General features: G+C 38.4%; 1 protein-coding gene across 1 annotated transcript in view; it reads right to left on the minus strand.

Annotated features, from left to right (window-relative positions):
• The window catches only part of TBC1D4 (TBC1 domain family member 4), an 88,591-nt gene that overhangs the window by 12,005 nt on the left and 48,955 nt on the right, over nucleotides 1-27,631 (minus strand). The window contains exons 11-15 of the mRNA XM_059995632.1: nucleotides 17,240-17,400; nucleotides 14,971-15,180; nucleotides 11,193-11,351; nucleotides 7,387-7,545; nucleotides 4,604-4,848 (exon numbers count right to left, since the gene is read on the minus strand). Of these exons, the coding sequence (XP_059851615.1) occupies nucleotides 4,604-4,848; nucleotides 7,387-7,545; nucleotides 11,193-11,351; nucleotides 14,971-15,180; nucleotides 17,240-17,400 (934 nt within the window). The remainder of the gene's footprint in view (nucleotides 1-4,603; nucleotides 4,849-7,386; nucleotides 7,546-11,192; nucleotides 11,352-14,970; nucleotides 15,181-17,239; nucleotides 17,401-27,631) is intronic.

Here is a 27,631-nt window from a genome sequence, read left to right on the forward strand (position 1 = left end):
TTTTTTTTTGATATTGAGCTGCATGAGCTGCTTGCATATTTTGGAGATTAATCCTTTGTCAGTTGCTTCATTTGCAAATATTTTCTCCCATTCTCAGGGTTGTCTTTGCGTCCTGTTGATGGTTTCCTTTGCAGCAGTGTGTAGATGTCAATCCCAGACTCCCTAACTATCCCTTCCCTCCACCCTTCTTCTCTGGTAACCATAAGTTCATTCTCTAAGTCTGTGAGTCTGTTTCTCTTTTGTAAATAAGCTCATTTGTATCATTTCTTTTTAGCTATAGTGGCTCAATGCGTTAGAATGCAGTACTTACACAGTACTGTTTTATTTTATTATTATGTTCACAAATCCAAGTTCATTTAACTGAGTTCATAAAGCAAGTCAGTGTAAGTCCATCTACAGCTATGGAGCACATTTCTCTATCATGAGTGTTTTGGTATCACCATACGTACACGGAAATGGTAATTTTTCCTCATATAGGAAGGTATTGCTTTTGGAATTTAAATCAGAACTGCCCTGGCTCAGGACTCTCATGGAAGGCACATCCTAATTTCAGACCAATTCCAGAAAAGCTTCCATTCTAAGGAATCTACCACATCCAGTTCAGAAGCAAGAACTTCTCTCTTTGCTGAGCCCAGCATCGGATCTATGATGGAACTTGCCAGGCAGTCTGCACTGCTAAGATACTGTTAGGCTTCCAAGGTTATGGAGCCAAAAGCTTGAGCTGTGATTTCTAATATCCAAGGTATTCCAGCAGCATATTTTTCTTGACAGAGGAGATTAAAGCAAAAAGTGCAGTCTGGGGCTTCCCTGGTGGCGCAGTGGTTGAGAGTCCGCCTGCCGATGCAGGGGACACGGGTTCGTGCCCCGGTCCGGGAAGATCCCACATGCCGCGGGGCGGCTGGGCCCGTGGGCCATGGCCGCTGGGCCTGCGCGTCCGGAGCCTGTGCTCCACAACGGGAGAGGCCACAGCAATGAGACGCCCGCATATCGCAAAAAAAATTTAAAAAAGTGCTGTCTGAATGTTTCTAGTACTGAAAGAAGAAATTATTTTATTTGGCAACTGAATTGATTACTCATATTTCAAAAAAGAAATTATAAGCAGCTTATAGTAACTTTTAAACTCTCATGCTTGGGGTAGCTAAAAGTAAAGCAGTAGTAAATAATAAACAAATCTGTGATTTGTGCTTTAATTTAAATTTTTATCTACACAGTAACAGATTGAGTAGTGGGTCCTTGATCAGTTATATCTGCTTCACTTTTTGGTGTGAAATACATCCAACATTTTATTAAATCTAGCAGAACTTCCTTCTCTAGAAGATATCATCCTTAAGTAGTTAGTTCTATAAAAATGCCTTAAAAATAGCCAATTATATTGTGAATTCAACAAACAACTGTTTTTCAGAGCACAAAACTAAAAATCAAAGTATTAGACATAAATATAGCAAACGTTTGATCTCTGGAGCACATATCTGTGCAAGCTATGGTTCCACACAAGCTGTAAAAGGAAAGAATTAAAGAGCCACAGGAAGTCATAACTCTAAAATAAGAAGCGTAGCAGCAGTCAAACAAAGAGGCTTAAAACAATGAGATTAGAGGGCTTCCCTGGTGGCACAGAGGTTAAGAGTCTGCCTGCCAATGCAGGAGACATGGGTTCGAGCCCTGGTCCAAGAGGATCCCACATGCCAGGAGCAACTAGGCCCGTGCGCCACAACTACTGAGCCTGCACTCTAGAGCCCGCGAGCCACAACCACTGAGGCCTGCACACCTAGAGCCCTGCTCCACAGCTTCTCCGCAGTGAGGAATCCACGCACCACAGGGAGGAAGGGCCCCCGCTCACCACAACTAGAGAGGGCCCGCGCGCAGCAACGAAGACCCAACTCAGCCAAAAAAATAAAAATAAATTTAAAAAAGAGAGAGAGAGATTATAATCTCATTAACTCATGTTGGAAAAAAATCATATATTTCCCTTAAGCCATTTACAATTTCAAAACTAGATATACTGGGCTCTATCAATAAAAAAAATTGGTATTTCTGGTAGCTCAAAAATAAAAGAAGTCTCATTAGCAGAATAAAAAGAAAGCCTAAAAAAAAAAAAAGAAAGCTATTCAGCTATGATCTTAACACAGAAGCAATACTTTTTTTTTATAGAACCTTACTTTTTTCCTACATTCTAAACTAGAGGTTAAGAACATTTCTTCCATCAAGGTGTATTTACATTAAATTTTTTTTGACAAATAAAACACAATTTAGTCTTCCTTCAAAGGAAACTTTCATAATAAGATGCCATTTGCTGAGAATAAATCATTCTTCAAATCTACCTTACACATAACATGAAAATCTTCCCGTGGAAGAGACAGAACTGGAGAAAGGGAGATGAAGAGTGTAGCAGAGAGAAGATGGAAAAAAGTAGAGACCAAAGACTTCAGATAAAAAGATATAATGCTTTGCACTTAACACAGAAAATGGCAGACACAAAATGTGATGGGCCATAGTTAAAAGAGACCTCGACCCCCTCCCTTTACAGATAAGCTCAGTGCCTGCAGTGCCCAACCCCAAACCACACAGGTAATAAGAAATCCTATCAAGTGATCCCAAGCCTGCTGCCACTTCCACTTCTGAACACCATATTGATTGGATAAGAAACACTTTCTATTCTAGAAAGTAGAAAAGTGTTGCATCTCACTTTATAGATCAAAAAGTTCTACTTTCCCAGAATAAGGTCCCCAATCTCATGGTCTATAAGAACACTGCCCCCAAAGATTCTTAAACATCTTCATTTTCATAATTATAGACAGAAAATATTTCTTGGTAATTGTGGGTCATATTAAATCAATGTATAAATCCAGTTTATATGAATTTTTATGATGTCAAATGGATGAGGAATTTTTAAATTGAAAAATGACTGCATTTTTAAAGTGAAAGCTGTATCTACCCTTTTATTTATGAACCAAGACTACATGCTACTCACAAATACTTTTCATTCTTTGAAATTTTATTTTATTTTATTTTATTTTATTTATTTATTTATTTTTTTGCGGTCCGCGGGCCTCTCACCGTTGCGGCCTCTCCCGCTGCGGAGCACAGGCTCCGGACGCGCAGGCCCAGCGGCCATGGCTCACGGGCCCAGCCGCCCCGCGGCACGTGGGATCCTCCCAGACCGGGGCACGAACCCGCGTCCCCTGCATCGGCAGGCGGACTCCCAACCACTGCGCCACCAGGGAAGCCCCATTCTTTGAAATTTTAATGAGAGATCGCAAACTGTTATTTTTGAAAATCAGACCTATTGAACTCCTTACAAGGGCACCAATGCTTCCTACCCGATATGATACAGTAAACTGTTTAGAAATAAAGTAAAAAAATAAAACCTTTCACAGTCATTACTATTTCACTTGTGGAATGTTTATAGACCTATGCATAGTTATCAACTAGGAATCACTGTATTTGATTTCTGTATCCTGGTGAACACCCTTCATATGAACTCACAGCTGAAACCCAACATTGAGAGCAAAGCCCTATTTCCCTGCCAAAACTTTCATATTGAAGAAGTAATGAAAAACGGAGCATTCCCTCTCCACTCATCCTTTCAAGAAAATATCACTTACTATAATATTCATAAAGTGAAAACAAAGTCCTTTTTTTGTCCATGGATTGGTAAGACTGAAATACTAAATGTAAAAACTGATCATTGGGAATCAGGAAAAAAGTATATTTTAAAAGCATTTAAAAAATATTTTAGTTCTTATCTAAAGCATAACATTATGACTAACTGGGCATAATGCCTATCTCATTTCAAAGGAGGAGAACCCTGACATTCTTCCCTTTAAAGCCTTCCTTTATATTTTTATGACCAAAAGCTTTATATTGCAAGGTAGTGGTTGTTTAAGATAGCATATCTACAGAGAAAATTTAAACTTTTTGTTAGAAAACAATATGTTAAGGAAAGTGAAGTTTAAACTAGAGAGGAGAAATGTGTAAACAGGGAGTTTGAAATAGGTTGAATACAGCCATGGCAGTGAATACCCTACTTAACTGAAAAATCTTAATGGTGCTTCTTCAGAGCATGATAAGAAAAGCAGACTGAACAAGTACTGCTGACTCTGAACACTTTTTCCTCTATAAGGGCCTGTCTGACCTTAAGATAAAGCAGGGGAGACATGGAAAGTTCATGAAGAAGCATGATATAGATACCTGCCATTTATACACTCAAAGAATAAAACATTATATTTTCAGATTTCAAACAAAATATCTATGATTTTTTTCAACTGACAAGGTAAGGAAAAGTGAATAAAGTTGACTTGATACTTTCTCCAGGTAACTCATAGACTTAGGAAACAGAGACTTAAGTACACACTAGAATGGCTGATTTATTTACTTCAGAAACAAAGGAAAAGTTACTCTGCATACGGATGTCATACACTTAGAGGTTTAGCAACATCGCAAATCCCACACTAGAACCATGAACTAAAACACGCCTCTACATTTATCCAAGTTCCAAGACAATGGGCCCAAATTTCTTTAAATCTTAACCGTAATTTAGAAGAGGGCTCCCGCTAAGATTTCTGGTGAGAGTGTTACACATTCCTTGTGAAGATCTGCCACTCACCTGTAGAGACATCATGTCAGGTCGGTACTGCTTGCGAAAGCCCAGGTCATACATGAGGAATTTCAGCATTTCAAAGGCTTGCTCTTCACTCATGTGCAGAAGCAGGACTCCAGCCACAAAGCTGATCCCCTGACAGTAACCCACTTCTTTGTCCAGCAATGAGTAGGCTTTCAAGAGGTTAAAGAGAGACAGCTGCCCTGCCCCAAGCTGTGCTGAAAAGTAAGGATGAGTAGGAAATGTCCTCCCTGCAGAAGAAAAGAAAAATATTTTTGAGATGACCTGATGTTTTGGAGACCAGAGTGAAATTGCAATCCAGTGATTTCCAGGAATAAATAAACGCTCTTTTCCAAACCACTGAATGCTGCTCGGAGCACCCCTCTCACTAACAGTCTCTGTCCCTCTAGCCAGTCCCAAGTCCTACCTGCCAGACCATCACCCCATCTCCATGTATATGATAGGGGAGCAAACATCTGATGCTAACCAGCGCTTCTTTTTAGGAAAAAAAATTCCACAAACAAATCAAAGACATATTCAGGAGAGATCCCAGGAGAATAGAATATAAAACTTATTCTGACTATAAATCAAGGCTAATTCTAAGTTCACATAAAAACTACCTGCTAACTGAAATCAGAATTCTACCGGAGGTATCATATGATTTAGAAAGAAATCTTAGTGGTCCATAGCAGACTCCTTCCTGCTTTTCTTGTATTATGACACTAGAGGGACTTTCCTAGGGTTGTTTTGTTTTACATTCAGCCTATCATTCAGGAAATACTTGTTTCAAATATTTTTGGTTTTGTTTCTTAAACTACTTCCATGAGCCACGTAGACCTCTTTTCTTTTTTCAGTATATCCAAAAAGGTCAAGGATAGTGAAGGGTCAAGCTGATTTTAAATAAATTCCCCTCCAAAATTCACCTCTGTGTACAAAATTACCATAGAGACACTTCAGCAAGCAAGTTAGTCCCGGATTTTCTAAAAAGTTGGTACTAAATGCTGAAACAAACCCATCTTCACCACCAAAGCTGTATACAGTGCTTCGGGACTTTCCTTGTGCCATGAAAATGAAGGGGATGTTAACTTCCTTGTGAAATGATTACTCATGTCAGTTAGAACTTGTAAGAAGGCCAGATTTTTAAACGTTTCCCACCAGATATGCTTAAAAGTGATTTTTCACCTAGGAACTGATAAGATTAATTCTGCAGAGCAAATAACGGGAAGATATGAGACTATAACAAGAACACACTGAGGAAACACAGATGGCTACAAGCAAAGTCAAATAAGCAATTTTTAAAATTATCATTTTACTTTCTCACTTAAAATGCTTGCTACAGAAAACTATAAATATACCGTCCATCCGTGACATTAGCTCCATTTTTTTCCGACCAGCCTTTTCCCTGTAATGTGATCTCATCATCGCCGTCTCTTTAAGGATATCTTGACTAGCTCTAAATACGACATCCCAATTTCTAGTCTCATTATCAATTTCCGGTCACAGAACCACCGATCTGCAGAGGCCCATAGTTCACTGTCCTTATTTAAGAGACAGGATTGAAACTCAGAAGCAAAGTAATTTGCTTAAAGCTACTGTTCAGTGATAGAATCGGGACAAAAACTGAAGTTTTCAGTTTCTCTGTAAAATTCTCCATTTCAATTCTATTGGGCTCAAAAACTATTAACTGAGTTGGCCTTTTCCCAACAAAAGCTGTTTGTCATCCAAAAGGAGCAGAGGTCCGTTTTGGCCTGTGATTTTTTATATATCCTAAAATAAGATGAGCCCAAATAAAAAGTAATCCCGGGCTTCCCTGGTGGCGCAGTGGTTGAGAGTCCGCCTGCCGATGCAGGGGACGCGGGTTCTTGCCCCGGTCTGGGAAGATCCCACATGCCGCGGAGCGGCTAGGCCGGTGAGCCATGGCCACTGAGCCTGTGCTCCGCAACGGGAGAGGCCACAGCAGTGAGAGGCCCGCGTACCGCATAAAAAAAAAAAAAAGTAATCCCTTGTTTTCCCAAATGGGCTCAAATAACGTATCTGGCCACCTTAAATATATCAACCTTTAGGAATACAGATGAAATAATCCAAATGTCAATGTACAATATTTAATCCAATAAGTTAGATATTTTAAAAGAATAAAATATATTAATTTAGAGAAAAATTAGAGACATATACTTTTTAAAATCACACCATTTTTACTTTCCATAAGTTATTTGAAATTCAGCATTTAAAAGGATGACTTTATGATGCTGCCACTGGAAATGCACATAACATTAGGACAGCTAAGTTTTCTTTCATCTTATAAGGATGTATTCATGATTTCCACAACATAACCACATATTGTATTGATTCTTAAAGGCTTACTCCAAAGCTTGTTTTCAGCAATATGTCCAGGAATACTTAGTAGACCTTTTTTAAATTTTCTGGTGCCCCTTTAAACCTATTTCAAGACCAGTGTTGACCAAGCTAATAATTATCTATCCCAAACAAAAGTCAGTTGTTCGAAAAACAGGAACTGAGAGCACCCAATAATATGACCTTTACAATGATTCAAATACAAGATTTTTCAGAGGACAAGTCTGAGGATGAAAACTTCACTTTATATTCAGGCATTTAGGGTATCTTCAACCATACATAAGGCCAACTTGCCCTCAGGAAAGGACAAAGCCAGCAACTCTGCCGACCAATAGTTTGTCTTTATCAAAACTAAAAACAAATAGAAAACCCCCAAAAACTCAACAAAAGGACCTATTATTTACTTTTGTAAATTATAATCAATATGGCAAACATACCTAAATCCACGAGAATAGCATGCTGCTGAACCGTGAGCTGCTTTAAAAGCTCTTTATAGGATGTGTCAGGAGGTTGTTGTTTATTAGGCAATCTGTGTCTTAGACGATACTGCAAAGCTAGGAACTGCCAGATTTCTCCTCGTCGACTTTTGGGAACACCTACAGTCAAAGAGATAAGAAAGCAAGGTCTTGAACACTGGAATGAAGGTGCGAAATCACAGTTGATTAACTGTGTAATGCATGAAAATAGGCAGCTCTACTGTCCTGCGTTCCACCCTATAATCACACAGTACGATGTAGTGACAGAAGCGTATTTTGAAAGTTTAATCCTGTAGCTGGTGTCTTGCAAAAGAAAACCCTCAAATAACAAGGATAATAATGGCAATATTAACAAGAACAGCTGCCACCACTGATTGAGAAGCTAATACAACATTTATCGGGGACAGTTAGTTTCTGAGCATTGTAATTACAGAAACTGCACCTAATTTATTCACAGGTGCTCAGAAAACAACCTAATGAGGCAGGTAATTACTATTATCTACACTTTACAGATGGCAAAGCTGAGGCAGAAAGAAGCTAAGTAACTTGCCCAAGTGCTCACAGCTAGTGCAGTTTAGAACTCTAGTTTCAGAGGCCAAATTCTGAAATACTGAAATGTATTACTGCCTGTTTTCACCTTTTATTTGGTTTGAAGCTGGTAATAAATGCTAATATTCATACTCTGATTTCTAAATAGCTGTCATTAAAAAGTAACTTTGTAAAAGAGAATTAAATAGCATTCTTATATGGTGACAAGAAAACGAAATAATAAAAATGGTAAGTACAGTATGAAGGCAGTGCTCCAGAACATCGTTCAGCCTTTGAGAAGAAAACAGCTAGCGTAATTGCTATATTCATGTATAATGAAACACTAACTCCAGTCTGCTTGAAAACCAAAACAAGCAATTCGAGTATGCTAAAAGTATGGGGTTTTTTTATGCCAAGGGACATGAAATACAGCACTGGGAGGGACAGAATTCAATTCTGTACAGTGCAGCCAACTTTATTTCACTGTTTTCAGTCCAAAAAGACTAGATATGGAATAGGTTCCTGAGCTCCAGCTGGGTAGAGAAAGGTATAATGGCACTGATCTCTTTGGGATGCAATGTCACAGTTTGCAGAAGCTCAAAGTATTATTGTCCAAAAGGCATAACTCAGGCTCACGAACATGAATTCTAAGGCCCTCTACAGGGTATACCTCCAAACTACCTTTTTTTAGTTCCATCACCTCCCATTCCCTGCCACACTAAGTGTATATACTAAGTATCTAGCTATACTCAGTGTAGGGCCACAAGAAGCTTATGGTGATTTTCACACTTCCAGTTTCTTGTTCCTACTGTTGCGTTTATGAAATTCCAAGCTCCTCCAGTTGATTGCCTAGTGTATCTCTATTTGTCTTTTTTTTTTTTTTGCGGTACGCGGGCCTCTCACTGTTGTGGCCTCTCCCGTTGCGGAGCACAGGCTCCCACACCGGGGCACGAACCCGTGTCCCCTGCATCGGCAGGCGGACTCTCAACCACTGCACCACCACGGAAGCCCTATTTGTCTTTTAAGGATGAGCCCGAATACCATTCTTCTGCAGAAACTCTCCCTAACATCTCTAGGAGTAAGAAGTCCCTTTTCATATGCTATGTGACTCAGACTGCACCATTACCATATTGGATTACAGTTAGCACTATACTGTATGTTTGTCTAGTTTCCTCACTTAGATGGTGAGCTGCCTGAGAATAGTTAGCATACTTTCATCTCTGTATGATGAAGTCCAAGAATATACCTCTCTACTCATACATTTGTTGAATGAATGAATGAATGATCTCGTGCAAAAAGTCATTTTTAGAGGGTAACTTTCATTAGCCCATTAAATGAATCATTGATAACAGGAGAGGGCTGTCTTGTTATCCATCCAGTAACAATTCTACAAAAAAGTAATTCACTTTAATTAAATATTTATTGAGCATCTAACATATAGCAGAGAATAGAGCATGGCACTGAGGATACCTCATCACTGAGAGATGAATAAATCCATTCTCAGGAAAATTAGTCTCATTCATTCATTCAATAAATAACTTATGCAAGATGCTCTCTTAGGTGCTAGGAGTATGGGGGGTGGAGTGAGAAAACATGAAACAGAATACACATAGATACAAAGTTATAAATTATGATAAGCACAATTACAGGGAAAGAATCATGAGAAAGAATAATAAAACAAAACTAATTTACTGGGGGAGAGAGGGGCACTCTGAGGAAATGGTATTTGAACTGAGAGCTGAGAGATAATACGATTCTCCAGGCTGGGAGTGTAGGCAGCAATCACTTTGGGAAGAAGGATGTACGGAGGCCCTGAGAGGGGCAGAGAAAGAGGGGGACAAAGGAGGAGGGAGCAGAAGATGAGGTGGAAAGAAAAGGAAACGGGAAATGGGGAGAAGGTAGAGAGGATGGAAGAGGGAGGGTAGGGAGAGCTGGAGCATCCCTGCAAGAAATAGCCTGTGCCAGACTGGGACCCAAAGTAGTTAGCATCCCTGAAGCACAGGCTACAAGGCAGGGGAAGTTAAAAAGTGAGATGAGGGCCTCCCTGGGGGCGCAGTGGTTGAGAGTCCGCCTGCCAATGCAGGGGACACGGGTCCGTGCCCCGGTCCGGGAGGATCCCACATGCCGCGGAGCGGCTGGGCCCGTGAGCCATGGCTGCTGAGCCTGCGCGTCCGGAGCCTGTGCTCCGCAACGGGAGAGGCCACAACAGTGAGGGGCCCGCGTACCGGAAAAAAAAAAAAGTGAGATGAAAGATGAAGGAGAGATCATGGAGGGCCTTGGGCGCAGTGCTGAGAAGTTTAAACTCTGTTCTATAAGAAATGGGAAGATGAACACCCCGAAAACATCTTTGAGTCATACCAAAGAACAGTATGTTCTACATCTCACACACATTCCATTAGCCACTATTTTGTCTCCCAAGTAATGCAGTCAGCGAAAATCTCTAGGATTTCCATATCTTCAAGGAAAAAAAACATGTATCAGGTTTGTAAGTGTAGCATCTTACAAAATTAATTTTAATTTAAACTTAATTGGGCAACAGTTTCACATTACCATAGTCTTTTAAAACAAGATTCATGATCAGGTTATTTTGGGTACTTTGGGATCTTTATTTATGCAGATCATAGAGATTCTCATTTTAATACAGTTAATCTGAGTCACAGAAATTGCATCTAAGCAATTCACATATTAGTTTTAATTTTAAATTTAAGATGTTTAAATATCAGTCATTTTATATGACAGAGCAGAAATGCAGTATAAGGCTAAATAAAAGCGTTTTTCTAAAATAAATAAAAGAATGGATGGTAGGAAAACTGATTGCTAATAATATATATCTGTACAAACATGTACATGAATATACACATATATTTATAAATAAACACTTCTGAGCAAATGACAAATGAGTCAAGTTTAAAAGCCTGAGATATTTTTACGGATATGATCAAAGATTTGTACTAATGCATGTGATCTTTCCTTGGCAAACAACAACACTGAGTTGAAACAGCTGGTGAAGAGGCAGGAAACTGTGTAGAAAAGGTGCCTGCTGTCTCCTCAGGGACAGAATATCTCCATTAGTACCATGTGCTTACCAATACAGTCACCAACTACAGGCAGAAACAAAGTCCTCTCCTTTTTTTATAGGCAAAGCATGAAGAGAAAATTATGCCTAGGCTGCACGAATCAAAAAAATTTCTGAAGCTTTTCAAAAAAGAAAAAAGATTGATTGAGATGATCCAAGATACCTTCTTTAAGAGAAGTATGAATATCTTCCATATCACATCTGATTTTAGTTCTGCAGTTTAACAACTTCTTATCCCAGGTTATTAAGACCTCCTTCTGACATACTCCAACTTCTTCATAATCCAATTTAATTTTTCTGGACTGGAGTTCATCTCTGCTTGCTAAGGAAGACAGAATTTACGTAAGACCTATATGCTTTTAAAACACAGTATTTGTAATGTTTCACTGCATTTGTAAAACCATACCAAATAACATTTGCTCAAAAAGAAAACTTAAAAAAAAAACACTGAGGATACACGAAAGGTTTCTTAAATTTTGAGCCATTTCATGTAAAAAAAAAAACAAAAACAAGGAATAACTTCCTAAGGAGCTTTTACTCGGTATGTTACAGATGCTAAGTCTTCTAAGCATAAAAAACAAACCATGTTTGAAACATCAATTTTTTGACAAATGTAATAGATAACCACAGAAGTGACAGCCTGCATCACTTTTAACACCATTAAAATGTTAGTATTTTATATATGACATATGAGCAAACAATGCCTCATGCTAACCTTGATTTGAGAAATATCTGACCATGATAACCTGATACATTTTTATAACTATTTCCAGAGTTACCAATACTGCCCTTAACAACAGTAGGTTATACATTCCTGTGTCCATTTTTAGTAAGAGGAAAATTTAGTAAGAGGAAAATTCATTTTTCTGAAGCTAACACTACTTTCATTTTTCAAAATAATACAGAATTTTCTCTCATTTGATGGTCTAAAATCTAAGCCCAGAGTTCATTAAAAGAAATGCTTATAAAACAAACCACTATCTGTATTTGGTCTTTATCTTGAAGAATCGATTCCAAAAGAGGAGAAGGGAGAAAAAAACATGTGAGTGTATTTCTTCTCTTTCATTAGGACCACATTGAACAGCAGCCTCTCAGAGTAATCTGTATCCATTCAAGCTCCAGGGCTCAACCACCTTACCTGCTGCAACACAAATCTTTGTCATGCATCCAAAGTCCTCGACAGCACAAAAACAATAGCAGAATGAGTATTACTCTTTACTTAGTGTTTGAAGCCATTTCAAAAGAATTAAAATATCTTACAATAGACTGTTATTCCAACAGGCCAGTAAAAATTTCTACTGAAAATTCCAGATATAATCAAAAGATAAATCGCACTACAAAAAATTCCTCCTAGATACCACTAGATGGCTTTCTAACAGTCTAGCTTTGCTTCTCGATATTTGCTTTATATTTCTCTATGACCATCAAGTAATTTTTTAAAAGTTAATAACAAATATCATTCTAAATACAATCCTAAATATAACTTTATTAATGATGTTTTCCACAATGGACAAAGAATAAAATTTCCTCAGATTTCTTTTTTTCTCCAACCTTCTCTAGATTATTCATTTAAAATAATAATAATCATCTGCTATGTGCTAGTCACAGGCCCTGAGGATGAAGTGCTGAGTAAGAGCAGTTAATATTTGCCCTGCTTAACGAGGCAAGAGCAAAGAACCATGAAGAAATGCTTATCCATTAGATAAAATTTTTTTTTTTTTTGCGGTACGCGGGCCTCTCACTGTTGTGGCCCCTCCCGTTGTGGAGCACAGGCTCCGGACGTGCAGGCTCAGCGGCCATGGCTCACGGGCCCAGCCGCTCCGCGGCATGTGGGATCTTCCCGGACCGGGGCACGAACCCGTGTCCCCTGCATCGGCAGGCGGACTCTCAACCACTGCGCCACCAGGGAAGCCCCCATTAGATAAATTTTTAATGGGTTAAGCTATTTTTTTGTGTTTGTTATTTAAGTACAGAAGTAAATATAGAACCGACAGAGGTTTCTGATCATATATTCTAAATGTCACCTCCTCTCTTATTCTTTCAATTTATGTAGTCGTATATAATACACAGAAGAGTCATTTGTATTATCCATTCCCTTATATTAACACATATAGTTGAGAAATACTGTGGCATACTAGGAAAAAGCCCAAGAACCGTGATAAATAAACTGGAGTTTTAATACTTGTTCTGCGAGTACACCACTGTTTGACCTTAGGTTAATTTCCTTAGCCTCCCAAGCCAGTCACTAACTCAGCTGCAGAATGAAGAAGGGAGCTAAATAATCTCTAATCTCCAGTTCAGTCTATGATTCTAAAATTATCCATTAATATTTAATATAATATTCTACTGTACATATTCCCAACTGTTAATGAAATACAATTTCATGCTTTAAATGTTTTAAGGAAATCATAACCATCTTTTTTCAACCTATTTTTCTGTTTATGCATTAGTTCAAGATGTAATCAACTACAAAAAACATAAATTCAATTCCTTTCAAAATCTATGGAGGCTTGAGTAGGCATACCCTTTATCACATCAAACTTTTAAAAGCTATGTTAATAACAATTAATTGCATTTTTAACTTGAAAGAAAAGAAGATTTATTTCCTAAGGACGTTTAAAAATCATATGTACCTTTCATTCTGCTAAGAACATAGCAATAATATATATAAGATTATAGCTGTTGGGCTTCCCTGGTGGCGCAGTGGTTGAGAGTCCACCTGCCGATGCAGGGGACACGGGTTCGTGCCCCGGTCCAGGAAGATGCCACATGCCGCGGAGCGGCTGGGCCCGTGGGCCATGGCCGCTGAGCCTGCGCGTCCGGAGCCTGTGCTCCGCAACGGGAGAGGCCACAACAGTGAGAGGCCCGCGTACCGCAAAAAAAAAAAGAATATAGCTGTGCCCTAGCAAACTAAAAAAATATTAAAAACTTAATTGAGCAATAGGTATAGTAAAAGGAATCTTAAGGCAGACGATGAACACAGAAATGTGAATATCTGCCTGTACTAAAAAAAGGCTTTTTTTGGAAGACAGCATAATAAAAGCAAGTCAGAGAAAAATCTAGATTATACATTTTCCAATAAACTTAAAAGTCAGAGGCCCACTTAAGCTAAATCTTTCATTTCATAAATGTGAAAAACAAGGCCCTTTTATGTTAATGACTTGCCCAAGATAATGGCATTAATAAATTTTTCAGATTTTGGTACCATCTGCACATCTCCCTGTCTATGATTCTATCAGCACTGGCGTAAATAACATTATTATTTTAAAGTCTGGAAAACACATTCTAAAGCATTTGGTATGCATAAACTTAGCAATAAAGCACTACAAATAGCACAATAGCTGTTATAAATTATCCATTTATAAATTTAATGATTTCAATATGATTTTTTAAATAGAAAATTTAAAAAACAGTAACAAAACATAGAAACTTTGATTTGATAATAGGTAATTAGTTGGAATGGATACAATATAATTTATTTGAAATAGGCATATTTATCATATTATGAATACAATTAGCCTGAAATTTGAAAATCATATTCGAAAAGAAGAGAATTTGCTTTTTCATATTTAAGGTTTTTTTTTAAAGTAATACATGATGATATTAAACTTTCAGTCATATTAAACACATTGACTTCGTTATATACATTCTATTACCTTCTATTATTCTATCACCCAAATATACTCAAAGGATGTCTGATGTTTTAAATCTGCTAAACAAAAATGCAAATTTCTTAAGCTGGTCAGCTTCCCATGTCATAACCACCTCACGAAATAGCACTAAACAATTTTTAATCAGTAGATATTCTGGTAAAAGTGTGTATACAGTCCGAGAATGAGTTTGAGTGTGTGTGTGGCGCGGGGGGAATAGTATTAACAAACGACACCTTTAGATTATAGTATCATATCATACGCTATCATAGCCCTGTTTGAATGGCTAACCTTCAAGTTTCTGGTTTTCTTTTTCCATTCGAAGCAACAGGATTTGCTGGTGTATAGCTTTTCTCCACAAACTCCTGAGTTCCTCCGACTTTTTTCCTTCTTCAGCCTTTTCTGGGTCATCGTCACCAGACACGAATATAAGCAGCGGTTCCTCCTCCATGGGTGGGGCAAGAGGGGACAGTGGCAGCAGCTCACTCGTGTCCAGTCCATCTGCAGAGAAGAAAACAGTGAGAGGCATTCCTAAGTCGTAGCCCAGACTACAGAAGTTCTCTCTGGACTTGACGCTCTCTCCTCCTATATTCCACTTTTAAAGTTGTTCACAAAGCTGCTCTCCCAGTAACTGTCCGTTTCTGGAACTAATGATTTAAGTAAATTCGCTAGACTGAATTCCCCTTCCAGATTTCCCTCTCCTAGTGAAACGAAAGTATATGTAATTTCACCACTTCTTCTTTCCGCATAAAATGACCTATAAGATAGGTGCTCTAAAATGACCTGGCCTTCCCCCAGAGTTCAACACTTCTGCAATTTTTCTGGGTATGTTCTCTGTGCAAAACAAAAAGATTACATCAGTAAGCATTAGTGACCTCCTAAGGTCTACACCTACCATCAGAATCTGTCAAGAGTAAAGCAGCTGAGCGACTCTGGTCATAGCTCAGCTCAGCACTGCTCATTCCTGCAACACTATAACCCAATTTCCGGAGCTCATTCTCTCCCTCCATTCTAGACCATCTTTTTCACGGTTGCCAATTATTTTCCTATTAATAATCATGATTTTGTGTCTTAAAACATTTCAATGGATGCATATATTCCATAGAACAAAGTCCAGACTCCCGGGAATAGCACATAGACCGCTTCAGACTTTGACCTCAAGTAACCTTTCCAACTTCTTGTCTCCATCTGCCATCTGCTCTCATGATGCTGAATTTCTCATGACTCCCTGACCCACAAAGTTCTCTGCAATGACTCTAGAGCTTTTCTCGTCCCTTTTTCTGAAAGATGCTTCTCCCAGCAATGAGTTTAAATAAATACGTAACTTTTGTGTAAAGCTTTCTTTGACCACCCAAGACAGAGTTAATTTTATCTCTAGAAACGTTTTTTCCGTGTTTTTTTTTCTTTATTAATTGACCTTGGCCCTTAACCTTATTATTTACTTCTTTAATAAATAATTTTTTTAAAAAAAATCTTACTGTATGGATTGAATACTTAGCACATTTGAATTTTGGCTTTCTTGGGTTTAGAACTGCCCTTTAAATACCACTCAATTTTGATTTGTAGGCTTCTGATCATATTTTCTTCCTTCTAGTTTCTAGGAATACAGTTTTCAGCCTCCAAACACATGAAATTTTTCAGTTGTCCTCTAATTCTTTCTCCCTTCCTCCCTCCCTCCCTCCCTCCTTTCCTCTCTTCCTTCCTTCTTTTTGCAGGGTGATCAGAGAATATAGTATAAATAACATGATTATCTGGAATTCATTTAAAAATCTTTATAGCCAAGTACATAAATATTTTTTACGACTGTTCCATGTGTGCCGAAAATGAATGAGCTTTCTCTATAGGTGGCAAGGTTCTATACAAATACCAGATCAAGCTTGTTTAATTGTGTTTCTCAAATACTATCTACATTTAATTTCTCTATATTTAATTTTCGGAGAGGAATATGTTAAAATCTCCCATGAGAGTTATTTATTTATTTCTCCCTCAAATTTTGCTTAGTGTTATTTTCTAGCTCTCCAAGCTATATAATTATGAGTGTTCTCACCATTGTTAAATCTTTTTGTTTATTGGTACATTTACTTTGTGCCTTTGGGCATTTTGCTTTAATTTCTTCTAGGTCTGATTTGCAAAGAGAGCTGCCAGTGCTCTCTTTTGATTGATGTTTGCCTGGTGTATCTGCATCCACTTTTCTATTGTTAAATATTTCTATGTTACTTTGTTTTATGTGTGACTCTTGTAAAAGAATGTTGCTTTTCTAATAAAAAAATCTATGACTTCTTTTCTATCACTATGCTAGTTCCCTATGCATTATGAAGCAGGCCCCAAAACACGTTTCGAAAATTCATTCATTCATCCATTCATCCATCCATTCAACATGATTTGCTGAATGTCTGATAGGTTCTAATGACATCTGACACATTAACCACTATATCGGATATAAAAAGGGAAGTTGTTTCTCTACTGTAATCACTTAAATCTCTTTACACACAAAGCATCACATTCCATTCCCTAATTTACAACGCTAGTAAGGGATAACTGTAGTAAGTATCACACAAACCCTGCTGCTGCATGGCCGAGGGAGATTTGTTCATTGGAGAGGCAACCCTAAGGAAGATGCGCTGCCGCCAGGAAATTCGGCGAGGAGTGACGGGGGTGCCTCCAACGTTCAGAGACTCATTGCTGCAGGTAGACGAGGTCCTTTTTCTCCCCTCTCCATCACTGCAGGAAGCACATAAATATATAACTTGTAAGGGGAACTGGATAACATGATCCTTCACAACAAGATGGCAGCACAAGCCATTCACAAGTTCTACCACGGGCAAGCAGAAGCCACAGGCAACACGGAGCGATGCATCGCCAGGCACACTGGTCACCCAGGCCACCGCAGCCTGGGTCAGATGCAGTCCAGGCCACAGCCCAGTCATCAGAAGCTCACCTGTTTCTACTCATTCCATAGTAGCCAACCATTTCAGGTTCTAGCCTGAGCGAAGGAAGTACTTACACAGAGGAGCAAAGGTTGCTTGACTAACGAACTCATGCTTTCCTAAAATTGGCTAAAAACTAAAATCGGCAGTTATTCTAAACAACGTCAATGTTTCATAAAAGGCTCTTAAAGAGCTTTTCTTATAGCTCTTATAGGATGGCTGACAAGATAGCTTCTAGTTGCCTGTAACTGTTAAATCTGTCTCCAGAGTGTTAGCTACTAATAGCTGGATCGTGATAGAAAGTAACCAGAACAAAGGCAGAAGAGTCAACCTTGGGATTATTGTTAGGCGATATATTAAAGAAAAAAGTGCGGCCAAATGAGATTGGATAGGTTACATTTTAAAACATTAAGCAGATTTCTTTAGAGCAGGACTTCTTAGAGACTAAAATATGCTGGCATGCACTGTGATTCTCCAAAGGGATATAATATACAGAAATTCCCTAACTTACTTAAGTTATTTGACCCCAGAATCAACTTCCTTAACTTTTTGGGGTGGTGAGGTAGGCAGCTGGGTATGTCACATCTTTCTACATTGGTGCTTTGGGAAACAAACATACAGAAATGCTGGTCTGTTCTAAGAATTTCATTTTCTAGGAAAGAGCACGCTAAATTCTGCTGGGGCTATCTGCAAGAAAAGGTCATTATTTTTTAAAAAGGTCATTATGACTCAAACTTAACTTTTGAGACCAATTACGTTAGCAGCCAAAATACCATGCAATAACTGTTGCTGCTCGTGGTGGGAATATTTTGCTCTTTTAAGTTTTAAAGTCTCTGAGCTTTCCTGAGAGAATGATGAAGACAACAATATTTACACGTGGTGATACCAACAAGTGAAGGTGTGCAACTTCTGATGGAACCAAGAAGTGTTAGTAGTTAGGGCAGAAAGGAAACTCAGCTAAAAAAGCCACAACCCCACGTACGTACTCAGAGGAACTCACTAAGGCGAAGAAAATCAAAAGTCCGAAGAGCAATTCAGCCCTTACCTGTCATCTTTGTATTTACTTTGAGTAGTCATACTCACCGTTATCAGGTAATTCAGTTATTTCTAATCTTGATCTATCTTTCTGGAACTACTGCTTCTAGATTAGCTAAATTAAGTTTAAGAAAGAGACGTAGCTTTGAGCTGCTACACAGACAGCAAGTGACATGCTGGATCATGATACTTCAGAAAGCAGCTGATACACACATCCCAATACAGTAAAACCCACTTTGTTATGTATCCTGGATAAAGTTATAACCCTAATATGTGTCCACAGTTCACAGCTCTGCCATACTGAACGTATACATCTACCTTCACTTCCCCTTTGGAAAGCATTAATTCAAGTATTTCGCTTTGGGGAGCTGCAATTCAGATGTTCTATATACAATAGTTATATCCTAAGAAACAAGTTTAACCTACCCTGTATCTTTGTTTGTGTAACTATTTCACCGGCAGTTATGTGCCAAATGCCCAACTCAAGGATGTATTTCTAGCTCCTAGTGTAGCAACTGGCTATTAATAGTAAGCATTCAACAGATATCCATGGAATAAATTAATATTGTAAAACCATTAAAAACATTAACTCAGAAGGGTAAGTAAAATGGACAAAAAATATCGGCTAGGCTAACATGTCCGGAATAAATAAAAGATCTACCTTCTTAAAACCCTTCGTTGGTAGTCACAACTTTTTACGTTTTTCTTGCAAAAAGTTCTAATAGCTCTGTTTCCCAAAAGCACAGACTGAGGTGTCGATGGCACTGGTAGGTACTGACGATGACAATACTGGTAATAAACAACGTAAGGCATCTTTTTTCCAGATAGTGAAACAGCTATATAAGGGTATCTAATTTATAATTTAAGCCTAGAAAGCTAAGTGAAATACATATGTAGAAGCAACTATTTCAATGCCTCCCAGGGTAAGTGTTCAATAAATAGTAGTTTCTCTTGACTTTTCAGTACCTCTAACAACAAAAATAGAATAAACCAAACCTAAGGGTTCTGAAACTTTTATATTTTAATGCTGGAATTAAAACATCTTTTCCAATTCAGTGTTAATGACATATCAAGCATTTGGGTAGTACTAAATTGTCTGTAAAATATACAGTTTTGGGGGAAATAGGCAATAAAATTTGTGCATGGTGTACCTTTACATTAGCCCAATATTACAGATTTGAAAATTTCATAACATTTAAAATGTTAAATCCTGTAATCTAAATAAATTGCCAAATGATACATTTTCTTCGTATGTCTGGAATTTAATGGCCAGTAACAAGCCAAAAATTAGCTGTCAAAATATAAGATAATGCTATACTAAAAGGAAGTACTTACACAACAGACCATTGACCCTTTATCATGTACTAGAAAACGACATCCTGAAAAAGCAGTTTGGTGGCCAAGATAAGGCAAAAGCTGCCCTGCTTCATCTAGTAAGAGAAATATGTCTTCCAAAGTCAGGGTCCAGATAAGGGTTTCAACAGTCAGTGCATATATGCAACTTACAGCAATTTACTTTTTGATTTACATTGAATCAGCAACCTGACATTCCTAAGGCAGTAATTTTAAGAACCAAAACCAAGTGAAACACTTCTGTGCATCAAAATTCTTACATTTCACATTGGAAACTTTACTGGGCTGATGGGGGGAAACTTTTTGTTTTGTTTGTTTTTTGCTTCTTTACTACCACATTAGTTTTCACTTCAACTTCTCCTTTAACTAATCCTAGGCAAGCAAAATGTCCACCTTTTGAGTAAAAATAAAACAAAACAACGTGTGGCATTTATTGTAGTAATAATAAAGCAAATACAAAAAGACATACTATGTGCCAGGCATTATTCAAAGCATTTTACAAGTATGAACTCATTTCAACCTCACAGCAACCCTATGGGGTAGATGGCACTACAATTCCCATTTTAGTGAGGAAATTGAGGCAGAAAGAAGCTAAGTAATTTGCCCACAGTCTCTGGAATATAAGTAGAAGGGTCACGATTCAAACCCAGGCAGTCCAGAATACAGACACTTAGGCTCTGTACTTTACTATGTCAATGTAAATACTCTTTGCATTAGTTCAGACAAAGCTCTATTGGTTCATAAAAATAAAGCTGTCAGGACTCACAGGATCCCCCACATTTCTAGTGAAAAAAAATCAGTCTCTAATTAGCATTAAGTCTTTAGGTCAGTACTTCTCTTTCCATTTCTTAATGGAAGAATGTCATTTATTTTCGCAGAGAAATAAGTTCAGAGTATTATTACATTACATGTTCATTTATGTAAATGTCTCACTTCATTTTCTTTGCTTTTGAAATCATTGCATTCCAAAATGTAAACACTTTTTTATTTTTAAATAGGAAGATCAAATCAAAAACACATTAATGGGCTTCCCTGGTGGCACAGTGGTTGAGAATCTGCCTGCTAATGCAGGGGACACAGGTTCGAGCCCTGGTCTGGGAGGATCCCACATGCCATGGAGCAACTAGGCCCGTGAGCCACAACTACTGAGCCTGCGCGTCTGGAGCTTGTGCTCCGCAGCAAGAGAGGCCGCGACAGTGAGAGGCCCGCGCACCGCGATGAAGAGTGGCCCCCGCTTGCCACAACTAGAGAAAGCCCTCGCACAGAAACGAAGACCCAACACAGCAAAAATAAATCAATTAATTAATAAACTCCTATCCCCAACATCTTCTTTAAAAAAAAAAAACACATTAATATATATACCAATATACATTGGTAAATTAATTATCTTTACATTTTTTAAATGATGAAGCAAATAAGAACCATTACCTTATTTTTTCAAATAATCTTCTCCCTCCTTCTTTTGTATTTTGGAATATCAATACATGCATTATAAAACTGTTTCCCAAGAGACATATCCAGGAAAAGTATTCTGTGCCAACATTACCTCTATGAAAATTTGTTAAATTAAAAATTAATAACTAGGAAGGAAATACAACATAGAGAATGTCCATCTATTTTTGTATTGGTATATTCTATATATACTTTCTATTACCAGTCACCAATTAATCAAGAACCACAATCCACGAACAGAAATGAGAGCTTTATAAGGGAAGAAAAAAATCCTCTTCTACGTGTATCACGGTGTAAGCTGGGAGGCACTTCCAAGTCCTTCTGGACACAGCATCTATCAAAAGCTACGGATATGATATGAACCTTCCCACAGAGCTTCAAGATAACTTTTTAATATATCCTTGACCAAGCAGTTATAGCCTTCAGCTATTACACTAACATTACACTTCTTATATTAACACAGAATTTTTAATGCATACTTACTAGCCTGCTTTAATAAAAATTAATTCCAATAACACTGGACATGGCACAGAATGAAGGTGTTTTAGTGACCACGCACAGGGACTCAACTTTAAGAAGGATGCAGTCATGTTTTATTTCCCACCAGGGCAACACACACACTTTTCACAAAGGTAAATAAACTCTTAGGCCAGGACCAGTTTTACAAGGCATTGTTCTGCGGGGCAGAAGCCCCCATCTCCCAACCCCCTTATTAACACCCATCTAAAACTACCAGTATCATGAAGTCCAAATAAATGTCTACAAGCTGATTGAATCTATATCTAAATCACAATGTACTACACTCAAGATAGAAACAAAACTTGATTAATGGCATAGCAACCATTTAACAGAAATCTGAAAAGGCTTTCTCTCTGTAAATACCTCAAGAAAGGTTACATGGAACAGCACAGTGTTGAAACTTGAGTTTCTTCCACAGGACCCATAGTACAATTTAACTCATCATTGCTTCAGGGGGACTAATAGTTTACCTAAGCCCTGGCTTCAGCTGGGTAAGAATCTGTCATCCTATGGAAAATCTTTACTAATTAAATAAAACTGAGAATGAGTTATTCTAGTGGAAACTAATATATAGCATCTGAGCTGAGTCAAAAGAGACAGATTAATCAACGGGTAAAACAAAAAAAGAACAAAAACAAAGAATTTTATTTCCTAAACTCTACACTGAATGAAAAACAATTTAAGTTTTTTGCATTGGAATTTAAAATATATCTGGGTAGCTCATTTGCGTACTTACATCCTTATAACCTAAGGTTATGAAAATGACATCAAGCAAGATATTAAACCTCCTTGGGGCTCAGTCTAACCCTATCTAAAATAAGGAAATTATGGGCCAGATGACTCCTAAGATAATACACAGACCTAATTCTATGTTTGTAGTAGAACCTAGAAAGACACACAGTAAAGCCTAACATTTCTGTTGGGCTTTAAAATGTAGATAAGAAATTATTATTGAAATGGTCTTACACCCAACCATTGAAAAAATGTAAGCCAATTACAAGTCTCAAACAAGTCACTTTTTATCTTATCAATGTGGCCAAAATAATTTTTTTCCTTTGCATATCTCATTCTAGTCCAACCTTCGATACTGGATTTTACTCCCACTAGAAGGAAATCTAAATGTCAGTGGCCCCAAACAGGAAGATGCGGATATCTGTTTTCCATTGGGCTTGTGATATGAGCAAAGCATAGAAACTAGAACAAAGTAAAGAATAATCATTTTCAGTTAAGTTGTTCGTAGTGATTCTGGACATTTACCACAAAAAGCATATGGGTCAAGAGGAAGAAATGTCATCACAGATGTGGTCAGACTTCCATAACGAGGAAGTAGGTGTTTTCCTGTGTCCAGCCCAGTGGGAGGTCTGGAAGGCCTCAGCAGTGTCTCAAAGTAACCAGTGTGTCAGGAATTAAGATGAACAGAAGTAAACTAATAATTCTCTTCAGTGAAAACCAGATTCGATTTTATGAGTATGTTTCTTTTAGGGTTCTGCTTTCTGCATCTTCTTGGGATTTGAAATAAACTCCTCTAATATACATATGTACCTCCAAACCAGCAAATTAACTTCCATTAGTTCAAAATTTTAATTAGTTTTTGATTGAAGGCCACAGCACAGTCCTAAAGAACTCAACATGGAATAGACTAGAAACAGGATTTCTATTTGCAATCAACCTTTTATATGATCATTCATGATCTTTGATTACATCAGGCGTCACATTTCCCCTACTATAGACCCTTCACAGCATTGGAAGGATGGCATGCATTCAGGAGACAGCCAAAACTGATTTTTAAATCAATGGTGATAATCAGTTGGAAGAATTAATAAATTTTTAAACAAAAATATTTAGGCCTCTAATCACCTTGATTCTAAAGCAGTGTCCCGTCTAGTACAACAGGAAAACAAGGAACAGCATTAGCATAGAGAAAGAGAGATGTCCCAAACCAGGATTTAGAATAAAAAGGCATTCCCGTAAGACATGAATAAAGCACAGATAATTTCAATAATGTACCATAATGAGTGATTACACTATTTTTCTCAGTCAATATGAGAGAACTATAGAACCAAAACTACCACGAAGTACTTACCAGCAAAAATCTATTTTCTCATTGAAAAGTTTTATAAGCAGAAGTAATGACTACCATTTGACCAATGAATTTCAATATAAATATTTTTAAAATATAGGCTTAAAAGCTAAGAAGCAATAATAAGGAGGAACAAAGATGCTTGTTTATAAAATGATATATTATATTTGATAAATGGATGTTATATAAATATACCATCTCATCATACACAATTATATTTTAGCTACTACACAATGAAATAACATTAAATTTTTAAGAATTAATTTGAAGGTAAAACAAAACATATGTGTACTCCCTTTCCTTTAGCATCTCAGTGCTGTGCAAATGAACCTACTAATCAATAAACCATGATATTAAAAAGATCTTGGCTTCTTTTTCTCAGCCTGCTTAAAAACAATAATCTACATGTTTTTAATAATTCCGAATCGTGGTCCTGGAGAAGAATGCCTAATCTGAATTTAAAATTTCAAATTAACATGCTCTTTAAATAGTATTTGTTACCCTATGTGCTAACCTACCATATACCTTACTTGACTATGAATATTTAGAGATCCACTCTATGCATCTAATAAGATGTGAGTTACCCAAGTGAAAAGAAAATACCTGGTGTGGGAAGACACACAGTTAGCATCTCCCCACAACTAGGGCACCTGCCAGCCACTGGTAGGGGACTCTGATGCCCAAGGAGACAGGAGGAACCCCAAAGTGAACTGGTAGGACGAAGGGGAACTGAGGGGGGAGGAGAAGTGGAGGCCAGACAGGATCGACACCCCTGAAGCTGGGGAGATCAGAAGAGGCAGGTGGGAGAGACTCTCAGGGAAGAGCAGGAAAAGAGCGGAGGGCAATCGCCTCACCCACTCGGGCCAGGGAGCCTGTTAAGCTGCCAAGCTGGTACCCCCCATCCAAAGCCCCATCCAGGCCGTGTGGGTCCTGGGGGCATAGGAGGGAGGCCAGGGAGATCAGGAGAGGAGGCGGGAGGGGCCCTCCAGAAGGAACGGGAGAGGAGTGGAGAGGTTGATTGTCCCACCCACTCGGGCCAGGGGAGCCTGCTGAGCTCCCAGGCTGGTCCTCTGCCCTCCAAGGCTCCCCAGCCCGGCCGAACTGGTCCTGGGGGCTTAGAAGGGAGGCTAAGGAGATCAGGAGAGGCAGGTGGGAGGATCCCACCGGGAGAAGTGGGAGAGGACAGGAGGGCGTTTGCCCCGCCTACTCAAGCCCAGGAAGCCTGATGGGCTCCCAGGTGAGGTCCCCTGCCCTCTGAGACCAGGGCTGGGGGGCACGCCTGGGCCCCTTCTGTTCCTTGAGCCTAAGCCCCACCCCCCACAGCTGCCAGGGCCTTTACCAGCCGTGTGGGTCCTGAGCATTGGCCCCGCCCACCATTAAAACCTCTCCCTTGCTTAGGCCCCGCCCTCCACAGCCAAGGCCTTCTCCCCGCTCCCCCACTCTTTTTTTCTTTTCCCTCCTCCTCTTTTTTGCTATTGTGGTACTGATGTACCTTCTGGTTGTTGATTCATCTATAGTTTTATTTTTATATTCTTCCTAATGTATCTATCAGTTTCCCAGTCTAATTTTATTTTTTACTTCGTTATTGTTCTTTTTTTTTTTTTTTTTGCCACCCCAGGCATCTTGCAGGATCTTGGTTCACGAGCCCAGGGTCGGGTGGAAGCTCCTGCAGTGGGAGCTCTGAGTCCGAACCACTGGACTAACAGAGAACCTAAGACCCCAGGGAATATTCATCAGAGTGAGCTCTCATGGAGTTCCTCATTTCAGCACCAAGACCCAGCTCTACCCAACAGCCTAAAAACTCCAGTGCTGGAAGCCTCAGGCCAAACAACCAGCAAAACAGGAACACAATCCCACTCAAAAAAAAAAAAAAAAATTAGATGACAGAAAAATACCTCACAGATAAAGGAGCAAGGTAAAAACCTACAAGACCAAATAAATGAAGAGGAAATAGGCAATCCACCTGAAAAAGAATTCAGAGTAATGATAGTAAAAATGATCCAGAATCTCGGAAATAGAATGGAGTCATGGATTGAGAAAATACAAGAAATGTTTAACAAAGATCTAGAACTACAGAAGAAACAAACAGAGATGAACAACACAATAATTGCAATGAAAAATACACTAGAAGGAATCACTAACAGAATAACTGAGGCAGAAGAACGAATAAGTGAGCTGGAAGACAAAATGGTGGAAATAACTGCCACACAGCAGAATAAAAAAAAATTATGAAAAAAAATTGAAGACAACCTCAGAGACCTCTGGGACAACACTAAACGCACCAACAATCGAATTATAGGGGTCCCAGAAGAAGAAGAGAAAAAGAAAGTGTCTGAGAAAATATATGAAGAGAGTATAGATGAAAACACCCCTAACATGGGAAAGGAAATAGTCACCCAAGTCCAGGAAGCACAGAGAGTCCCTTACAGGATAAACGCTAGGAAGAACACACCAAGACACATATTAATCAAAGTAACAAAAATTAAATTTAAAGAAAAAATATTAAAAGCAGCAAGGGAAAAACAAAAAATAATATACAAAGGAATCCCCATAAGGTTATCAGCTGATTTTTCAGCAGAAACTCTGCAGGTCAGAAGGGAGCGGCAGGATATACTTAACGTGATGAAAGAGAAAAACCTACAACCAAATTACTCTACCCAGCAAGGATCTCATTCAGATTCGATGGAGAAGTCAAAAGCTTTCCAGACAAGCAAAAGCTAAAAGAATTCAGCACCACCAAACCAGCTCTATAACAAATGCTAAAGGAACTTCTCTAGGCGGGAAGCACAAGAGAAGGAAAAGACCCACAAAAAACAAACCCAAAACAGTTAAGCAAATGGTAATAGGAACATACATATTGATAATAACCTTGAATGTAAATGGATTAAATGCCACAAACAAAAGACACAGACTGGCTGAATGGATACAAAAATAAGACCCATACATATGGTGTCTACAAGACACCCACTTCAGACCTAGGGACACATACAGACTGAAAGTGAAGGGATGGAAAAAGATATTCCATGCAAATGGAAATCAAAAGAAAGCTGGAGTACCAATACTTGTATCAGATAAAAGAGACTTTAAAATAAAGACAGGTACAAGAGATATGGAGGGGCACTATATAATGATCAAGGGAATCAATCCAAGAAGCAGATATAAGAATTATAAATGTTTATGCACCCAACACAGGAGCATCTCAATACATAAGGCAAATGCTAACAACCATGAAAGGAGAAATCGACAGTAACATAATAATAGTAGGGGACTTTAACACCCCACTTACACCGATGGACAGATCACCCAAACAGAAAGTAAATAAAGAAACACAAGCTTTACACGACACAATAGACCAGATAGATATAACTGATATTTATAGAACATTCCACCCAAATGTGACAGAATACACTTTCTTCTCAAGTGCACATGGAACATTCTCCAGGATAGATCACATCTTGGGTCACATATCAAGCCACGGAAAATTTAAGAAAATTGAAATCGTATCAAGCATCTTTTCTAATCACAATGCTATGAGATTGGAGATCAATTACAGGAAAAAAAAACTGTAAAAAATACAAGTACATGG

Source organism: Delphinus delphis, chromosome 18, assembly GCF_949987515.2.
Source record: "Delphinus delphis chromosome 18, mDelDel1.2, whole genome shotgun sequence".
NCBI classification, from domain to species: Eukaryota; Metazoa; Chordata; class Mammalia; order Artiodactyla; family Delphinidae; genus Delphinus; species Delphinus delphis.